At 40.1% G+C, this 20,280-nt stretch overlaps 1 protein-coding gene and 1 long non-coding RNA gene across 3 annotated transcripts in view; one reads left to right on the top strand and one right to left on the bottom strand.

Annotated features, from left to right (window-relative positions):
• LOC306975367 overlaps positions 1-20,280 on the top strand; it is a 251,708-nt gene that overhangs the window by 140,092 nt on the left and 91,336 nt on the right. The window lies entirely within an intron of this gene.
• Positions 1-20,280, bottom strand: part of plcb4b (phospholipase C, beta 4b) — an 84,146-nt gene that overhangs the window by 25,829 nt on the left and 38,037 nt on the right. For both annotated transcript variants that reach the window (XM_079572655.1, XM_079572656.1), the window contains exons 3-14: positions 16,433-16,513; positions 16,283-16,342; positions 15,449-15,592; positions 11,453-11,532; positions 10,755-10,808; positions 10,598-10,679; positions 8,896-8,996; positions 7,445-7,502; positions 3,311-3,419; positions 1,306-1,516; positions 237-330; positions 70-149 (exon numbers count right to left, since the gene is read on the bottom strand). In XM_079572655.1, the coding sequence (XP_079428781.1) occupies positions 70-149; positions 237-330; positions 1,306-1,516; positions 3,311-3,419; positions 7,445-7,502; positions 8,896-8,996; positions 10,598-10,679; positions 10,755-10,808; positions 11,453-11,532; positions 15,449-15,592; positions 16,283-16,342; positions 16,433-16,513 (1,154 nt within the window). The remainder of the gene's footprint in view (positions 1-69; positions 150-236; positions 331-1,305; positions 1,517-3,310; positions 3,420-7,444; positions 7,503-8,895; positions 8,997-10,597; positions 10,680-10,754; positions 10,809-11,452; positions 11,533-15,448; positions 15,593-16,282; positions 16,343-16,432; positions 16,514-20,280) is intronic.

Here is a 20,280-nt window from a genome sequence, read left to right as displayed (position 1 = left end):
GAAACAGAACGGCACAGAGTAAAACATTTTGTGCTGCAGAAATGACCTCGTAAACGTATCTATATTTACCAGCAGTGGTTCTCGAAGGACAGAATGACGGGGTAGTCCGACGTGACGAATGCGGTTTCCCTAATGGCTTGAATAACATCCTGCAGAAATCAAAGGAAAGTGAGGCGTGTGTAGGTGTAGTTTGGTGTAGTGACCTGTAGGTGTCAGTGTCTGGTAGGTTTTTGTACCTTGAAGAGGATGTCGGTGCACATGGCTTTCCCATGAGTGATGATCGGCTCCTGGTCCTCTCCTTTTCCATCCCAGCAGTCCAGCTCCACACACCTGACACAAGAGTGTCAGTTAATTAACATAAGTCTCCATTTTAGGCAAATATTGATAAGACGAAAAACATGACTGAAATCTATAGATAATTAAAATAAGACAAATAAAAACAAAGAAGGACCTAAAATCATATGAACTTCCAGCAAGAACCTCACATTATTTAACCTCTTAACCCCCACCTGAACCGAGCCCATTGTCTCCAGTTTAGCTTTACCGAAATCTAAAAGCTTCTTTAAAAAAAAAAGACAAAAATGAGATGAAAACAAGGATTAAAATGCAACAAAAGAGCGACAAAAACTTGACGAAAAGTGATGAAAATGTCACAAAATGTGTGACCAAAACACAACAAAAAAAAGCAACAAAAAAGTGCCAAAAAGCGACAAAAAAATGCTATAAGAGTGAAAAAACAAAGTGAAAAAACAGCAAAGAAATAGTGACCAAAATATGTCACCAAAACACAACAATAAAAAGTGAGAAAAAAAAAGTGACGAAAAAGTGGCAAAAAAGCGATGGAAAAAACGAGGAAAAAGATCAGTTTAGATTAGTTTTGTAGGTCTTAGCTTTCAAATGAGGCTGGCCTATAGGCTGTAAGCTTTTAGATTTGGGTGAAGCTGAACTGGAGAAAATGTGCTCGGTTCAGGTGGGGGTTAACACTTAATAACAACCTCTTATCTAGCCTTTTCTCCAGTTCAGCTTCACCCAAATCTAAAAGCTTACAGCCTCTAGGCCAGTGTAACGCCTCATTTGAAAGCTAAGACCAACAAAACTAATCTTGACCTTTTTGTTGCGTTGTCGCCGCGTTTATGTCACATTGTTGAAGTGTTACTGTCGTGTTGTGATATTTTTCTTTGGCATGGTTTTGTCGCTTTTTGAATTGTGCTATTGTTGCTTTTCCGGCACATATTTGTCGCTTTTTTGTCACTTTATTGTCACTTTATTGTCATTTCTAAGATGGATGTATGTATATTTGGTTACCTGCAGCCTGACAGCAGCACCTGGCGGTACATCTCCACAGAGGACTTCCCCCCGAACTGGCGGCCCGTCAGGTAGGTGTTGTGGGAGGAGCTGATGAAGTAGTGAGCGAGCGACTGGTCCATTTCTTGATACAGCTCCAGTCGGTCCAGAAACACCGGGGCGTTCTCGTCCGACATCAGGTACCGACAGAAGCCGTCGCTGGACATCAGGCCTGAGGGGACACGGCAGCTCAGTGTGAAGTCCAAGTCACATTTTCTCCACCACACTGACATGATGAAGTCCAGTCTTTTATCTGGTTTAGATTCTGTAGTGTTACGGTACCACAGGCAGAGGGCGCCACAACCTCAGATATCAATGAGAAAACCTACAGGATGCTTTTCAAGACTTTTCAAGAGTTTTATTCCCCAAAATGCTCTATTTTTAATACAAAAAAACATACAAATCTGTGCATAATAAACCTCTTCACCCCCTCCTGTTCAGCTTTACCCAAATCTAAAAGCTTCTCAACTGGAGCCTCATTTGAAAGCTAAAACCTACAAAAGTGATTGGAACTTTGTTGTCACTTTTCGCTACATTTCGTTGTGTTTTGTGTGGCTTTTTTGTCATTTTCTAAATACGTTTTCATTCTTTTTTCCGTTGATTTTGAGTCGCCGCGTTTTTGTAACAACTTCTGAGCAACAAATTGTGTAAAGTTTCAGCCAAAACTACAGCTAAATGTGTTTTAAAGGGACATTTCAGAATTTTTTACATAGGGCCTTATTTCCTAGTTATCCAGAGTGTTGTTGATTTCTGGAGATTAATATTGTTTTAATTCATGCAGTCCTTATATTTGAAGAGTTTAGTGGTGCTAGACTAGTGCTAGGCTAGCGCATGTCTATGGTAACTGGTAGCCTGTATTAAAAACCTCTTCAAAATCATGGGGTTGTCCTCCAAACGTTGCCATATCTGATTTGTAGAAAGCTCCTTTGTGAATTGTAATGCCGACCGCAGGTAAGCAAACTACCTGTAGATCCGGTAAGCTAGCAGATCACTCTGCCGCTGCATAGCTTACAACCAGGAAGCTGATGCTGCTCAAATATAAGTTATTTTAAAGGCAAAATGGTTATATTAAAAACATATTCAGTCAACACAGACATTTATATTTGTTCCCTTGGTGTTATAAGTGATTTGCCTCAGGTTCACTGTGCTTGGGTCAGACTGTTTTTAATGCAGGCTACTAGTTACCATAGACATGCACTAGCCTCGCACTAGCCTAGCACCACTAAACTCTTCAAATATTAGAACTGCATGAATTAAAATAATAAGAAAAATCAACAGGCCCTATGTCAAAAATCCTGAAACATCCCTTTAACTCTTGTTTTTGCCGAAATTAAACCGTAAAAAATAGATGAGCAACGAACGGGGCGTCTCATGAACGGGAAGTCGGAGGTTCAAATCCCGACTCCTGCAGGTGCACACTGTCATTGTGTCCTTGACCAAGACACTTCACCCCCCTTGCCTCCAGTCTAACCGCACCCTCCTCTTTAACTGAGCACATTTTGTCCATTTCGGGTTTATCCAAATCTAAAGGCATCTTGACTGAAAGTTGCGTTTGAATCCAATTTTTGAAACGTTTTTGTCTTGTTTTTCGTCTCTTATTTATCCCTTATTTGCCATGTTTTTGTAGTTTCATCAGTTTTTCCCTGTATATATTTCTATGGTTTTTCCTCACATTTTTATCAATTTTTGAGGCTTTTTTGTTGCTTTTTGATCACTCTTTAGTTGCATTTTCATCCTGGTTTTGTCAGTATTTTGAGGTTTTTTGTTCAAGAAGCTTTTGGCTGGAGAAATTGTGCTCGGATCCGGTGGGGGTAAAGGGATTAAGGCCTAAATCTTGGCATAATCTACTGTAGCAAACCCTGAAAACCCTGGAAAATTCATAAAAATAACATTGATGCGAGCATTTTAAGTATAAATCATTTCTTGTAGTATAAATCAAAAACAATGGCGCATTCTCGATGGTCACCTTTCTTCTTGAGCTCGTCGTCCCGCTCGTACTTCTCGATGATCTGCATGGCTCTTTTGGGGTCGTAGAAGGGGAACAGGATCTCGTTTAGCCTGGGGTCGCGCTGGTTCTGAAGGGGGCACATTCGCAGTCAAAACAAGCTGCAGTGAAACTAAAACTGAACCGAGCTGCACAGACAGAACGGGAGCTTCAGCACAAAAAAGCACTACATTAACGACACGGAGTCACACGACTGGGGGGTCATATTGTGTAGGGTGTGGATAGTGTTTTGTGGGGTCAAAACTATGGTGGTTTAAAACAAAAGGGCTGTACTGTGAAGCAACAAACTGTCAAGCCTAAACAAGCCCTAAAGATTTAGTTTTTTGTTGCCATCGACACACGATAATGGAAAGTGAAAATTATGGATGCACCGATCTGACGACGATACTGGAAAAATGCGATATCAGGTATCGGCTACAAATATCTGATACCGAACCGATACCTCTTTTGGCTCGACACTTTAAAAACACAACTTTCACCAACTAAATCTTAATGAGTATGGACACGCTGTATCTCATTTTGAAGCTTAGAACTCAATCGCTGAGTTAGAGTTAAAATCTGCGAATTTACTTTAAATCACGGCTAGCAACAGTATGCTAATGCTAGCCAGCATGGGTGTGTACCTATGTTTTCCCACTTCTATTGACGGGGGAACTGCGTTATTTTATCAAAAATAAATGCTTGTCCTTTAGCCCAGTCTTTTAGAACTACAATGGGCTATATATGCACAGAGACCCCACGTGATTTCCGCCTGGATGGCAAACCCGGCACTGTCCTTCCTGTCCGCTTTCTCTTCCCATTAAAAATTAGTAGGTCCCACAGAAATTAAGCAATAGCTCAAGATTTCGTAAAGGACAGCGAGTAAAAGTTTGCATGTGACTGGAGTGGGTTAAAAATATTACGTGAGACGTAACAACTTCACTTGAGGAAACCTCTGTGTTCATTACGGTGGATGTTTGTGTTTTGAGGCTAACGCGGCTAATGCGGCTAACACAATAAAAATTAAAACTAGCGCAATGTTTTGAACAAGCCTATGCAAAAAAGAATCAGCCTGTGAGTAGTTTAAATTATATTTAGTTGTTTACATGTTATATGATCATTTTTTAACACTAGCCTTTAGCTCGCAAGACAAAAGCTCCTACATTATGAGCACTGGCGTTTCCTTTGGGGCAGGATTCACAACGAAAATTATGGTTTTAACACATAAACTGACCATCAGTAACTCATTGTCCTTTTTTTTTCCATCCTGAGCCGTCTCTTCATTTGCTTGGTAACCCTGCTAATTTTTCATGTAAAAGATATGGGACAGGAAGTATCAGCACTGATCTTACTGACCAGGAAGAAGTCACATGGAGACATCGTGCATTTAGTTCATTAGGCTATAATTTCTAATAGGTCCTGCGAACAGAAGCAGTTCCACATAGGCTAAATAAATCTCGGCTGATGTGAACAATTAAACAATATCACACATGTTCTCCATTTTCGGCTGTGCTCTGTGTCATGTCTGATATGTTTATTGTTTCGGATCACATGTTGTTGTTTATATTAATGTAACCTACTAGCCTGTTTTACACCCAAAGATATTTACTGTAGAAAAGTCCAGTGCATAAGAATCCAGGAGATTCTTATGCAATGCTTTTTCCATTAGTTTATTACTTCATATAATTAATCTAATTAATCTAGTTTGCAAGAAAAGATAAGAAAAGTGGACCACTCCCTCTTCTAAGGATGTCTCTTGGTATCGGTTAATATCGGATATCGGCAGATACTCAAACCCCAGTATCGGTATCGGAATCATCTGGATGTTAAAAGTTGGTGACAAACTGTAAATATCACAGTAGAGCCCTCTTGTTTTGTTACGTGGGGGAAACTACGCACCCTCAGCATGTTACAATGTGTCAAAGGCGCACACACAAAAGGACGGCACAACTGAGCAGGAAACAGGAAGCAACAGGAGGAGAGCCAACCAATCAGACGCTGCAGGGGGCGGGGCCAGGCGGCAGACATGCAGGAGATGCTGGAGAGGTTGCAAAGGATGATGGGTAGGAGGGGAGAAGTTGCCCTTTATTTGGTATTTGAATCGTTTTTAAAAGAGATCAGCAGCTGTCGAGGCAAGGTGCAGTGCTATGGTACTGGTAACTATTGCTTTGATTATGGCTAATATCTCTGTCAATAATCCGCCTGTCTACATGAAATGAAAACTGCGACGAAGCTAAATGTCCTCTCTGTCGGCACAAATGAACTAAGGTAAGATTATTTGCTCATAAATGTGTGCAAAAGTGGTGATAACAGGGTTTACACAGGCAGAAGCAAGTCAGTTAATGCTTTTTAATGCCATTACAATGCCCAAATACTATATTTTAATGCCACAAACGATATTTATGGAACTTTTGTGTATATTTAATAATCCACAATAAACCTTTAAAAAAAATAGAACTAGCCCGGTCAGCCAGTCACTCTTTCTAGCGATCCAATCACAGTGGCTAATTAGTAACTTTATTTAAAGGTGGAAAACTTTCTTAAATTTCCTGCGTCCTTACGAGCAAACTTAAAGTGCATATGACAGGTTTTAATACTTTTGAAAATATGACTTATTTAGAAGAATAACATTAGCTGAAAGTTCACCAGTTGCAAAATTATCATTGTATTTAAGTGAAGCACCAATTTTAATGAAGAAATATTGGGCGGAAAAGTTATATAAAAGTTATTTAATTATATTGATAGGACGTGACATTGAAGAAGGTAAGAATCCATTCATTGTGTGACGTCACAACAACCCAGCAGACCGGCAAATATGTGAGAAAAAAACATAAAAACTCTTAAAAACAACAATCAATATTTCTGAAACTCAACGGAGAGTTACTGAACCTACTTATTTCTCAGACTCATTAGCCAAACATGCCGCACGTACTGCTAAAAAAGTAATATTTACTAAAGTCGCTACTTCTGGGGGCTAGCGTAGCCGCTGCGCCGTTAGCGTGCTTCTCCGCTAACCCGGATGTACCGATTTTGGTAAATATTATTTTTATAGCAGTAGGTGCGGCATTTTGGGCCAATGGGCCTGATAAATAAGTATGTTCAGTAACTCTCTGTTGAGTTTCAGAAACATTGATTGTGGTATTAAGGAGTTTGCGGACCCGGAAGTAGAGCTGTGACGTCAACACTTAGCAGCTTGACTCATTACCCATTGACTTAGCATTGTTGTCACGGCAACAGTTTCAAATTGTTTACCTTCTTCTATGTCACTTCCTGTCGGTGTCCAATAAGGAAATGAAACTATAAACATCACCAAAATGGGCAAACTAAAGAAAACTGGGCACAATCTTAAGTTAAACCTTAAAGGGACTATACGGAGTTTAAAAATGTTAAAATTAAGTATTTTCCTCCCCCTATATGTTTCAACAATGTCCTAATGTGTAGAATGAGCCCAGACATATTCACCACAACTGCCTCTAAAATCAAGCTTATAGAAGGTGCAGTTATACGTTTGGCCTGAGGTGGCAGTAGTGAGTATAACATGGCTAACTTGCATCTAGCCCCTTTAAATATAATCGTGTTAACTATGTTTTCGCAAAAATTGTGTCTAATGTGTCATACGCACTTTTAGAACTTCTCTCACTCGTGCTCAGATAAAAAGATGCCGTTTCTCCGACTTCTGTGTGATATTTATTGCTTCTTTTTCAGACGCTGCGTTTCTCAGATTGGTTAATCCTGCTGTAAATTACACCCATCAGAGCTCGCGGCAACAACAGCGGCTCACAGATAATACACCTTTGCAGAGAGTCGGAAAAGCGTTTAGTCCAAGCTACCATCACGAAGCATCCTTTTTTACAAATAGTTCCTCATTATAAAACGGCAGGGAGCAGGAGCGATCCGCTAAAGTAAATTTATTTTTAGCCGCTCCTCTATCGGCCCTCCTCCAAGCACTGCCAAGGCCCGGGACCGTGCCCGAAATTGCTTTTAGTTTCTGAAGGTTTTTTTTTTTTTTATTATTCCAAGGGCAACTTCCGCCCGGAACGGAGAGAGCGGGACGGACGCCAAAACAAGAACGAGGCAAGGACAAAGAGAGACGTTAATGAATGATAAAGAGCTTACTTCATTCAGAAAGCTGACTAACTGGTCTACTGTTAAATAATCAGTTTTGTTCCCATTGCTGCAAAAAATTAATTAGAAAAAGAAAAGAAAAAAAGAAAACATGTTACGCTTCTTAAAATAGACACCCTTGCATTCAAACAGTCAGCAGAACGAACGGCAGGACCATCATTTTTAGTAAAAACATGTTAATTCTCCACAGTTGACCGTAGAAGCAGGTTAAGCTGTTCAGACATAGTTAGTGCAGCAGGCTAAGACACATTACACTTGCATTATGTTCAAATAAGTAACATTTCCATCAGTGAGTCTCAAACTTTTCACACCAATCACAGGCAGAGCTACACAATACACCATATTGCCATATTCAAACCTTATTTAACGTCTTGACCCCCATTTTAACCGAGCATTTTTTCTCCAGTCCGGCTTCACCCAAGTCTAAAGCTGCTTGACTGGAGCTCACAGACTATAGGCCAAGACCTACACAACTCATCTAAGCTCTTTCCTATTTTTTATTGTGAAGTTTTAGTCATTTTTGTTGTTTTTGGCACATTTTTGTTGCTTTGTCACATTCACTGCTTTTTTTAGTGTAATGTGATGAAGCCACAAAATGTGACGAAAACATGCAAAAAAAAAAAATCAACAAAAACTTGTTGGAAACGCAACAAAAAGTGACGGAAAATGTGAAGGAAACGGGATGAAAATGTGACGAAAAAATGAGGCAGAAACGTGATGAAAATGTGGTGAAAACGTGACCAAAACGTGACGTAAATGAGGCAAAAACGTGGTGAAAATGTGATAAAAACGTGACGTAAATGAGGCAAAAACGTGGTGAAAATGTGACGAAAAATGTGACGAAAAATGAGGCAGAAACTTGATGAAAATGTGGTGAAAACGTGACTTAAATGAGGCAAAAATGTGATGAAAATGTGGCAAAAACGTGACCAAAATGTGACGTAAATGAGGCAAAAAACATGACAAAATGTGATGAAAACGAGGCAAAAATGTGGTAAAAACTTGACAATAATGTGGCGAAAACTTGCCGAAAATGAGGCAAAAAACGTGACAAAAATGAGGCGAAGCGTTGATGAAAACCTGCTGAAAACGTGACATAAATGAGGCAAACAAAAAAAAAAAAAACAGAGGAAAGAGTTGAGATCAGTTTTGTAGGTCTTAGCTTTCAAATGAGAGCTCCAGTCAAGAAGCTTTTAGATTGTGGGTACAGCTGAAGTGGAAAAAATGCGTTCTGTTAAGGTGGGGGTTAAGGTTACCAAAACAAATTATAAAATAGGGCTAAACCTGCTCTAAAACGGGACTAAAATCATTCTCGAATCAACCCAAAGGAAAACAAAAATATGCAGATGATTGACTGACGCACTGCAGTTTGAGAACCACTGGTATCAGGGTAAAAACTACAGGGAGAAATGATTCCGCAGGTTAATAAAACGGAGGCTCACATCTTCTTGAAAAGCTCCTCGATGTCGGTGCGTGGGCAGATCTTCTGAGTCAGGGCGTAGAAAATGTCATAGGTAAAGTCGGACGGTTCAATCTCATCGTTCTGCAGAGACAGTAAAATACAGGAGCAGTGAACTATTGTTGCAAACAGGGAAAACCAACAGCTACAAATGTCTGGCTTTAAAGAGTTCAGCTTCCTCAGGGCTGATGGATGAACACATTTACTATAATGACAAACATGTTATATTGTGATGAATTATGCCAGTATGTATCTTTGTGCAAATCTCCTTTCACTAATCTGAGAATGGCTTCTGTCCTCTCCTTATGTCTCTTGTTACTGTCTGGTTTGCAGCCCTACAGTGAGATGTGATCCGATTGTTGTGTCTGACTGTAATGTGTTGTGTCTGTACTTGCAATTTGTGCAGAAAACTCATTTTCTTTTTCTGAAAAAAATACAAACTGGACATTATTTTTACGCTTTAACGTTGCAAGGTCCCTCATTTTTGTAAGTAATCACATTTTAATCAAAAACCAAAACCAGCATTTTCAATTCAAAAACCCTTTTTGCAACAAATTATTGATAGATAGACAGACACATGAGCTCAACAGCAAATTTGTTGATCTGTTAAACTATTAACAAACAGATGCAAAGTGATATCATAGATATTCAGCTATGTTTCAGGAACTTATGTAACTTGTAATCAGTAACTAAACAGTAATTATAGTGCCACATGTTCTATTGTGTATAGTAAAATAAGCCGAAAACGCTGTATTTAAGAGTTAAACATTTGCTGTATACAATAGTACTTTTCTATTGTCATATTTATGGGCGCACCAGAAACACGAGAATAGAAAGGGATCGACACAATACGTTTTCTGTGCCTTTGTATGTGGTAAAATTGGGAAAAATCAGTTAAAACTGCTAAAATCCCAGCCATAGTTTTAGTGCATTTGGGCGGCCTGTGATTTTGTACATTGGGTCCCGGCCTGTCTCCAGCAGAAGCTGTCCTCTCTGCTTCTACGATGCTACGTGACGTTACCATTAACCTTTCTACACACAACAACAACAAATGTTGACAAATGATTGGGTCGGGTGGTGGAAATGGCAAGAGCATTTCGCATTTCATGAAAAAGATGAGCAGCAGCACAGACCTTTGTGCATTCATAACTCACACGGCATTTTATTTTATTTTATTATAGGGGCAAAGGAAGTATCTTGTACGTATGAAAGTTGAAGATCTTGGACAGATATGGCATGTACTTTTGTCTCTGTATTTGCTCTTGAACACTGTGTTTGTATAGTTTTCTTAATATGGCTCCAAATAAAATGTTAAATTCAACTTTATTATTTACATATCAGATTTGTGGTCCTAACACTGTAATACACAATACAATTTGTGTATAAGACTCGTGTATAAGAGAAATTTACCTGGTTTAACTTCACTGCGTGTTTTAAAAGCAGCTGTAACAAGTTAATTTCTCCACTGCAGTATTATCTTATCTCATATCTTTGACTGGAGTGACCAATGGGCATTATCTGTCCAATCCAGGGACGCTACATCAGCATGTCCTCAGCCCAACTTGAACCTGTGACCTTCGGTTTCCCAGACTAATTCTTCGACAAGCGCAGTGCCCTTTTAAACTAAATATTTCCAAACTAGTCGAATCATCTCTGACATGAATAGAGTGCGTGTGGTGTCAGACCTTTCCGCTCGGAAGGCCCAGATCCTTCAAAGCCTGGAAGATCCCCTTTTCTGTCTTCCCCGACGCGAATGTCCGGGTGATGCTGTAACAGAGACGTGGAGCTTAGCGTCAAAGCTCTGACGTTTTGAGAGAGTGACAGCTTTCAAAGTCTCCGTACCCTCTGACAGGAATCTTCCCGTTCACGTTGGTCAAGAAGCACATCCGCATCCAACTGAGCACACAAGAGTCAGTCAGTCGAGAAAACAATCTTTAATAATGACGGGGAACACGTTGTGCTTTGGAACAACTTAAAATAACTTTGTCATATCCTTTAGAAAAAATGTGCCTCCTTAACTTAGTGAAAATCCAACAAACCCCTGGATTTTTACTAACCCAGACCCAAAGAATTATATTATAAGATGGGGATTGTTGTCTGAAACCTGTTAAAGTGATAGTCTGTAAGTTTAAATGCTTTACAAATTTAATAGATTGTGTCTACTTGACTGCCTGGGTCTGAAATTTGAGGAAGCACAAGTAAAATTTGATATTTTTTGACTTAAGTCCCTCCCTTGTCTGATTTCAGCAACTAATCACAATCCCCGGGATACCACTTTGACCAAAGAGACGAGCTTTTCCTGTGAACCGGCCTGTCAGGTCCAGTCAGGAGGGAGGGGGAGGAGCTTGATTCTTTACTTTTGACAATTCTGTTCCTGCTCGCTTTCATTTATCAAACTAGGAGTGGCTCTCTGGTTAAAATGGGGAGGAATTTGATTGTTTACTTTCAGATTTCATTTTATCTCTCCTCCCTTTGCTATCTTACAGACTATCCCTTTAAACGCAACATCTCTGACACACTGGCGAGGATGAAGCACTCACTGTTTCTTCAGGCAGGTCATTGGACACACGTTATTGGCCTTAAAGTTGTGAATCACTGACCGCAGGCCTTCTATCCACCTCTGCAAAAGACACACAGGCAAAAACAGTATTTAGTACAGGGACATGAACACAAAGGAAATGGGCCCCAAGCAGCAAATCGCAAACGCTGCAATTATTTGGTAAAGTAATAATAGGACTGCATTATTACATCACTAAAGTGTTTAGCCCTCAAAGCTTTTCAACACATCAAGCACACAAAAGAGAAAGGAGTTTGAACTGAATTCTATCTGCATTTTCTTCACATTTCGAACTCTATATCAGAATTGTTGATCAAATGTATTGCCATTTGTAATTTTATACTTAAATGTATGAGTAAACACATAACTTGTGCTGCATTTCAGGCCGCTGGTAACTGGTAATATAAATTTCGACCTTGGAACGGCCCTTGAACAGGAAACTTGTTATGGGAATCACAATTTTTCACTATTTATAGCCGTGTTCTGGCCGACTATAAACATATCCATTACAAACAAATAAAGTCAGGTCAAAATCGGGTTCATATGGTTGTTTTTCACAGCATTTTGTCCAGTAGTTTCTGACCTGCCACTTGGAAAAATGGCTTGGAACACGGCTCGTAATTACAACTCGGGATGTCCAGAAAGCTCTGAATTGGGATGAGCGATGAAGACAGTAATGGCGGCCCCCAGTGGAGGAGCAGCTAATGATAAAACGTCAACAAAACCACTGCACCAGTGAAGTGAACGCTACTTTTGGTCATAGCCTGTAATATAATTTTATTTAGCAAGTTTTGAATTATCTATTTGTGGGGAAACATTCATATAACTTAGCATCTTATTAGCTAACTGTTGTAGTATTAGCCGTTTTGTTTACCAGTTTATTCAGCGCTTGTTTTGTCATTTTTAAGTGGGAAAAATACCAGTTTCCAGTTGCCTGGAACGCACCATTAACCTCTTAACCCCCGCCTTAACAAAGTGCACCCAGATCTAAAAGGTTAAGGCCTATAGACCAGTGTAATGCCTCATTTTAAAGCTAAGACTTAAAAAACCCATCTAAACAGATCTTTTTCCTTGCGTTATTACTTTTTTGAAACTTTTTGCCATGCTTTTTTGTTGTTTTTATTGCTTTTTCGTCACTCTTATTGTTACTTTTTCTGTCTCTCTATTGTGGCTTTTTTGCTGCCTTTTTGTCACTTTTCTGTTTCTCTTATGCAGCTTTTTTGTTGCGTTTTCGTATATTTTTTGCCACTTTTTCCTCACTTTTTTGTAGCGTTTTTGTCACTTTTCTGTTTCTCTTTTGTGGCCCGTTTGTTGCATTTTCAGCCTCGTTTTCTTCTAATTTTTATCGCTATTTTTGACCTTTGAAGCTTTTAGATTTGAGTAAAGCCAAACTGGAGAAAATGTGCTCGGTTCAGGTGAGGGTTAAGAGCTTAAGCTAGCGTAAGCATATGTAGCATGAAGCTAACGTTAGTATCATGTTTAGCATTCTCTGTTATTTATGTATCTATGGGCTGTTGAACCACTTCACTCCTCTCCATGTCTCTGTCTCTGCATTTGTTTTTAACCTTAGCATCTCATTAGCTAACTGTTGTAGCATTAGCCGTTCCGTTTAAACACATGTTTATTAAGCTGGAACGCTCTGAAGTCGTAAGTTGTCATTTTAAGTGGGAAAAATACCAGTTTCCAGTTGCCTGGAACTCACCATTAACCTCTTAACTCCCGTCTTAACAAAGTGCATTTTCTCCTTTTCAGCATTACCCAAATCTAAAAGGTTAAAGTCCAGTGCTTGATTCCTCATTTGAAAGGTAAGACTTAAAAACTCATCTAAACAGATCTTTTTCCTTGCATTGTTACCGCATTATTACTTTTAAAAACTTTTTAACATTGCTTTTTAGTTGTTTTTGTGGCTTTTTCGTCACTTTTTTAACACTTATTGTTATTTTTTTTGTCTCTCTATTGTGGCTTTTTTGTTGCATTTTCCTAGATTTTTTGCCATTTTTTCCTCACTTTTTTGTAGCGTTTTTGTCACTTTTCTGTTTCTCTTTTGTGGCCCGTTTGTTGCATTTTCAGCCTCGTTTTCATCTAATTTTTATCGCTATTTTTGACTCTTGAAGCTTTTAGATTTGAGTAAAGCCAAACTGGAGAAAATGTGCTCGGTTCAGGTGAGGGTTAAGAGCTTAAACTAGCGTTAGCATATGTAGCATGAAGCTAACGTTAGTATCATGGTTAGTATTCTCTGTTATTTATGTATTTATGAGCTGTTCACTTCACTCCCCTCCATATCTCTGTATCTTTATTTGTTTTTAACCATAGCATCTCATTAGCTAACTGTTTTAGCATTAGCCGTTTGGTTTAAACACATGTATATTAAGCTGGAACCCTCTGAGGTCGTAAGTTGTAATTTTCAAGTGGGAAAAATGCCAGTTACCAGTTGCCTGCCTATGATGTATTGCAATCTCTACATTAGACCTCGTAGCAGTTCAGCCGCTCATTGTTTGAACAGATCTGGGGGCAGTCCTGCGTGGGCGGCTTGCGTAGTATTTTCTTTGTGAATCACATCAATGTCATGTCAGACCAATTAGATCTTACTCTCATAGCAGGATTATGCATAAAGGCAGTGTATTCCCAGGGCTAACACGGGCTCGCGCTGCAATCCTGTTCGCTGTTTGAAAATGATAAAACAACAAATGACTGCGCCCTTGGGATATAATGGTGTTTTTCCTGCACAATCGGCTCCAATGACTCGGCTCAAGGTCTTCAGTGACAATGAGCGAGGATACGGATAATGTGGAGGCCTATTCTCTTGCTTTCCTATTATTTATTTTTCTCTTCTGTTGATGAGAGATACCGCTGATGTGAATTGGTAAGCCAAATAAAAATAATTACACACTTGGGCCCTTCTGTGTGAGTACACTACAAAAAGTAATCTGGTGTATTTTCCCTTGATTTGAGTAGTTAAAGGTCCATTATGCAACTTTTTAAGTGAGAAAAAAAGATATTGATTGATTGATTGATTGATTGAGTAATTGATATTTGTGCATATTTGATCTTGTAATGACCTAGCGGCTGTATGAGTGGTCAGTATGGCACCTTTACTTTACATCACAGTCGTCTCTACAACGCTCCAGGATCAATTGTTTTGTAGGTTTTCTGGTGAGAGGGTCTATCAGCAGGGGAAACCTTCCAAACAATTTATCCTGGAGCGTCCTAGAAACCACTGCGATGCAAAGTAAAGGCGCCATGCTGACCACTCATACAGCCGCTGGGTCACTACAAGGTTAAATACCCACGAATATCAACATTTTTTCCACATAAAAAGTTGCATAATGCACCTTTACGTAATTTTGAGAAGAAAGTTTTATAATAAAACTCATTTTGCTTGAAATAGATGCTTCTTTTTTTAATAATAAGTGCAGAAATACTCATTCCAATGGCAGATTTATCTACTTGGCAAGTCAAAATGAGTCAAATTAGGCTAAGATTCTAATAATTTCAATTTATCTATGACATCACAGTGTAAATTTCCCATGTTCAACTACAGAACACAAAATGTTGCAATAAATTCACAAATTGTTTTCATCAAAATGACTAAAAGAGGTGGGTTATTATGCAAAATCAACTTTTTAGCGCTTTTTGCAATGTACAATGTTGTTCTCTCATCAAAAACATACCTGAAGCTGTGTTTTGAGCTGCTAGCGCATCTTTGAGTAATCTTTGAATCTTCTACAGTGGCTATTTTCTGCTCTGCGGCGGCAGCACGCAAAAAACTCCTCCTGAGGTTCTACGCATCTATTGCTAAGCTTAAAAATCTATTTGTTTTTCTCTTTATTCAAATAGCTGCATGGCAAAGGGGAGCAAGAGAAGGATGGCGGGAGGGGCTTAAGGGGAGATCGCTTGAAATCAGGAAGTGAAACTACTACTACTTATTTTTCAGCTTGGACATGCGTCAAAAAGTCTTGAAAGGTTAAAAAGTCTTTACTCGTGCAGTGTCGGGCGTCTCGGCCACCAGGAACATGAAGTTGAGGTTGACCAGGTCGGTGCCGCTGCAGATGCAGATGATGCAGCCCTCCAGATCCGCCTCGCTCTTTCCCACGGCCTCGAACGAAGACAGGATCTTCGGGTCCTGGAAATTCACAAACAAACTTTAACTGCTGAAAATACAGAAGACAACGTTTGCCTTTGATCGGTGTGGAAATGAACAGCAATCGATAATGTAGGCGGAGAGTGGGCAGGGCTCAATAAGGTGAATAAAGATACAGAAACACAGCCTGATTGTAAATGTCTATGTTCCCTGGTGACAGTGGCAGATGCTCTGTATTTTTTTTTACTGTATAATTGAATTAGGAGGAGTGCACATTAAGCGTCAGAGTCGGAGTCTGTGAACGCTCAGTGCCATTCATCTCTGCTCTTCATTAGATTAAACGGTAACATGAAGCGGCTCGGAGGCCTGTCTAACGCAGTTACTCTCCCGGCTGGAGGTGCAGACGCTCTTGACCAAACAGGAGGACTCCGCACAGGCACGTACGCACCGACACTATGACCCATTCAACCTTTAAGGCCAGGCACAGCAGGCGGACATTTATTTAGAGATATGCTTTTGAAAAGTGTGCTGTAGATTACTGAAATAAATATGGGAAAAAAATGAATTGCAAGTTTTCTGTCATTTTAGCTGCATATAAAAATAAGCATATGCATAAAAATGGCCTGTACTTTTCACATTTGGTTTATTTGGTTGATCAACATTGACAAAATGGTGGCCAGGTTGTGCAGATACAGCAGTTCATTCGTATCCAAGTCCGCAGATGGGTCTTACCTTCGGGACGGCACCGACGCGGATGCTGTTGATGAGGGAGCACTCCAGAACCTGGCCCTCCTGCATCACAGACACACACAGGACTTACAGCGTCACTGAGGAAGGGATTGACAATGACACGTTTCCCACAGGGTTTGGGGGATGCGTTACCTTTCCCTCGCTCTTCCAGGTGATGAAGAAGCCGAACTCGTCCACCTTCATCTGACAGTTGGGCTCAAACATGTACGGGTCCTGCAAACAAGGGAGGGATACATGTTGAAAAGTGAGGAAAAATAGTATAAGGTGTTTTGTAATTGTCAATATTCTTGGTATATGCCAGGACAGGTAAGTTTTTCTTCAAATGCACTTTAAACTTATATATATATACTTCTTGTTCTCATTTTTATCAGATATACAGTGGAACATTAAAATTAACTAGAGTTGATTTCTCTCTTCTTTTTGTTTTGAGCTTCCAAAGGACATGACTACAACATCCATTGTGTATAAAATGAATTAACCCAAACTGTTAATTTTTGTAGATGCTCAGTCAACCTAGAATTATCCATCGCAACAGAGATTTTCAAGTGTCGATTAAGTTGAGGACGTTTCACTTTCATCTTCAGAAGCTTCTTCTCGCTCTTATACTCATTTGAGATTGAGGTTGAGATCGAAAAGTCCATGAACACTAAGGCTATATCCACACGAAGACAAACGCTTATATTTTCAGAAACTTTCTTTGTAAGCACAAAGCCAGCTCAGTAAATGTGTGCGTCCACATGGGTCGACTCAGGTCTGTGAAAACGGCGCAATTCATCTTCCAGGCCTGTGTGAGGCGCTGTGATGCTAACACTGATAATAGAACAAGATGTAGAGGGCGCATGCGCAGTAAACTTATGTGGAATGTAAACAGTGAAAATGAAACTGATTCAAGGATTTACGATCTACAGAAGAGATGAGGAGGCGAGTTTATTCTTCAGATGTAACGGGACTAAAGCAGAAAAACCTGTCAGTGACTTTTACTGTCAGTCCAAAAACACAGACTGACTTGTGTTTTTCTACTTGTCACCTGTGGCTTGTGGACTGCAGTGGAGCAAAGAGGAGCGGAGTAAAACCATCATAGATCCATGACCCATAAAACTCATTATTAGGTCACTAGATTATGGATCACAGACACCACTCTGGAGCGTTATAACAACAGCGCCACTTAAATGGCGTTTTGAGATCTTTCCACTCTGGGACCTGGTTTGGTTAGTTTACAGACCCCCAAAACGCCGGGCTTGTATGGACGATACACTGGATTGATAAAATATCTTTGCGTTTGGTCCTCAGCTTGACTTCGTATGGACAGGGCCAAAATCTCACAAAGTAGTAAACAAAGGCGTGCATGATAAAAATGCCTCCTAACACAAGTATTGAAATTATTGCGATACTTGATAAAGTATTGATACTTGGTATTGCTACAAAAAGTATTGCAATCCGATTCGATATTTTGTCCCAGCCATAGTATCTACTACAATTAGAAATTGCTAGTGAAGGTCGAAACTCATTTGGTTGTTAGCAGGAATTTATTCATCACATATCGCACACAGGGAGAGATAATGACCCGGTAATGTTTGGTATGTTGTACCACAATCATTCGGAATAACACTAAATAAACAGTAATAAAAAGTATTTTTAAAAAAAACTTTAAACAGAGGCTATAAGTGAGGCTATCAAAGACTGGATAATCCCTAAAAAAGAACATTGTTATGTGTTGAATACTAGCTCTTGTCCTGTTCTGACCCGGGAGCTGTGAGGAGCCCGGCGGCACAAAGTCACGCAACAACAGTCGGCCTTCTCTAAGTCAAACATTTCTTTGTCGATTCAATTAGTGCAGGAGTGGATCCCGGCGCACGAGAGGCCTCACGGAGAATAAAGGCGTATAAATGGTGCTGGGTCACTCTCCTCTAATATTAGCCAAGAGAACAGTGTGACACAAGTATAATGTATAATGGAGGCCGCTGTCGTCATGACAAGGTGCTGGGAAAAGGAACAGGCAGAGGTGATTCATCAATAGATCGCGCTCGCTGCTAAAATCGATCGAGAAGTAAGTACCCTTTCCTCCAACTAAAAGTAAATTTGCCCTTGATATGAGTGGGTAAGTATCAAATCTGCCAGTGGAATAAGTATTTTTCCACTTAAATTAGAAAACTTTTAATAAGATTTTGTACTTTGTACTTGGCAAACCAAAGTCACTCAAATTAAGGGAACATATTCTTAATTTGATTTTAATTTACCAAGATATCATTATCATTATCATCGAGAAAGGACAAGATCGCAAATACAAGCGGCCGAAATGAGTTTCCATCGCAGGGTGGTTGGGCGCACCCTTCGAGTTCGGGTGAGGAGCTCAGTTACCCGGGAGGAGCTCGGAGTAGAGTCGCTGCTCCTTCACGTCAAAAGGAGCAGCTGAGGTGGCTGAGGGGCGGCACGGTAGCACAGCGGTTAGTGCTTGTGCTTCACAGCAAGAAGGTCCGGGTTCGATTCCCACCAAGGACGGGGCCTTTCTGTGTGGAGTTTGCATGTTCTCCCCGTGTCTGCGTAGGTTTCCTCCGGGTACTCCGGTTTCCCCTACCACTAAAAACATGTACAATAGGCCAGGATGTATGAGAGTGTGTTTGAGAGTGCGCATGGGGGACGACGGATGAAAATTAGCCTAAGGCTACAATCCGGTGTGGCTTGTTCATTAACTTGCACTGTCCCTACCAAATAAACCATAAATAAAATAGGGCATCTGTTCCGGATGCCTCCTGGTCGCCTCCCGCGAGAGGTGTTCCAGGCATGTCCTATTGGGACAAGGCCTCGTGGAAGGCCCAGGGCACGCTGATGGGACTATGTCTCCGAGCTGTCGCCTCGGGGTCCCCCCAGAACAGCTGGAGGAGGGGAAGTTTGGGCATCTCTGCTGAGACTGCTGCCCCGTGACCCGGCCCCGGATAAAGTGTTCTGGATTTATCAGAAATATAACAAAGTGCAGTCACAAATTATTTCCACTGCAGAGCTTTCAAGACAAAGTTCAAAGTTTTAGTTTAGTAATCAGTGTTGGGGCAAACGTATTACAAAACTAACGAGTTTCAAAAACATATTACCTTTTCCAAAAACTAAGGAATAGAAGATAATACTTAAACAAAATACGGGAAAATATTTACAGCTTTCGACACAACTCGACTGCTGCTTTTATGTACATTTGTGTTTTATATACTGTTGTCTATTGATGCTTTTCCTGGAAAGCGCTTCGTGCACCTTCTGAAAGCTGAAAGGCACTGTACAAATAAAAGTTGATTGATTGATTGAATTTAAGTAAGTTGCAAATGCATTTAAATGGTTTGTATTGATGTATGAACGAAAATGCCAAACCCCGACCAAACATAAGCAGCAGCAAATCAATTTGAACACTGATGTGTAAGATCTGCAGTTGTGTGTAGCTAATGTCGTCAAAACAAAACACGAGAGAATGGGGAAAGCAAAGGGCGTCACGGTAGAACAGTGGTTAGTGCTTGTGCTTCACAGCCAGAGGGGCCACCAGGGACGGGGCCTTTCTGTGTGGAGTTTGCATGTTAACCCGGGGCTGCGTAGGTTTCCTCCGGCTTCTCCACCACTAATAACATGTACAATAGGCCGGGATGAATGAGAGTGTGTTTGAGAGTGTGCATTTGGGACGACGGATGGAAATTAGCCCAAGGCTACAATCCGGTGTGGCTTGTTCATTAACTTGCACTGTCCCGACCAAATAAACCAATAAATAAATAAGAAAAGGAAATCTTTGACTGCACTTTTGCTCTGTGGCATTATTACTATTTTCAGTTTATATTTTGCCAAAAGTAACTCAGCTACATTTTTGAAACTGTAATATTTTTTTACAAACATATACAATTTTTTGTATATATATATATTTAAAGTTGCCCAACACTGGTTAACTATAATTTTCCTAATTCAGTTCCATTTTAACCTTGTTTTGATAATGATTTGGTGATTTTTTTAAA

This window comes from Gobius niger (assembly GCF_951799975.1).
Source record: "Gobius niger genome assembly, chromosome: 15".
NCBI classification, from domain to species: Eukaryota; Metazoa; Chordata; class Actinopteri; order Gobiiformes; family Gobiidae; genus Gobius; species Gobius niger.
This window is presented reverse-complemented; position numbering and strand designations above follow the sequence as displayed.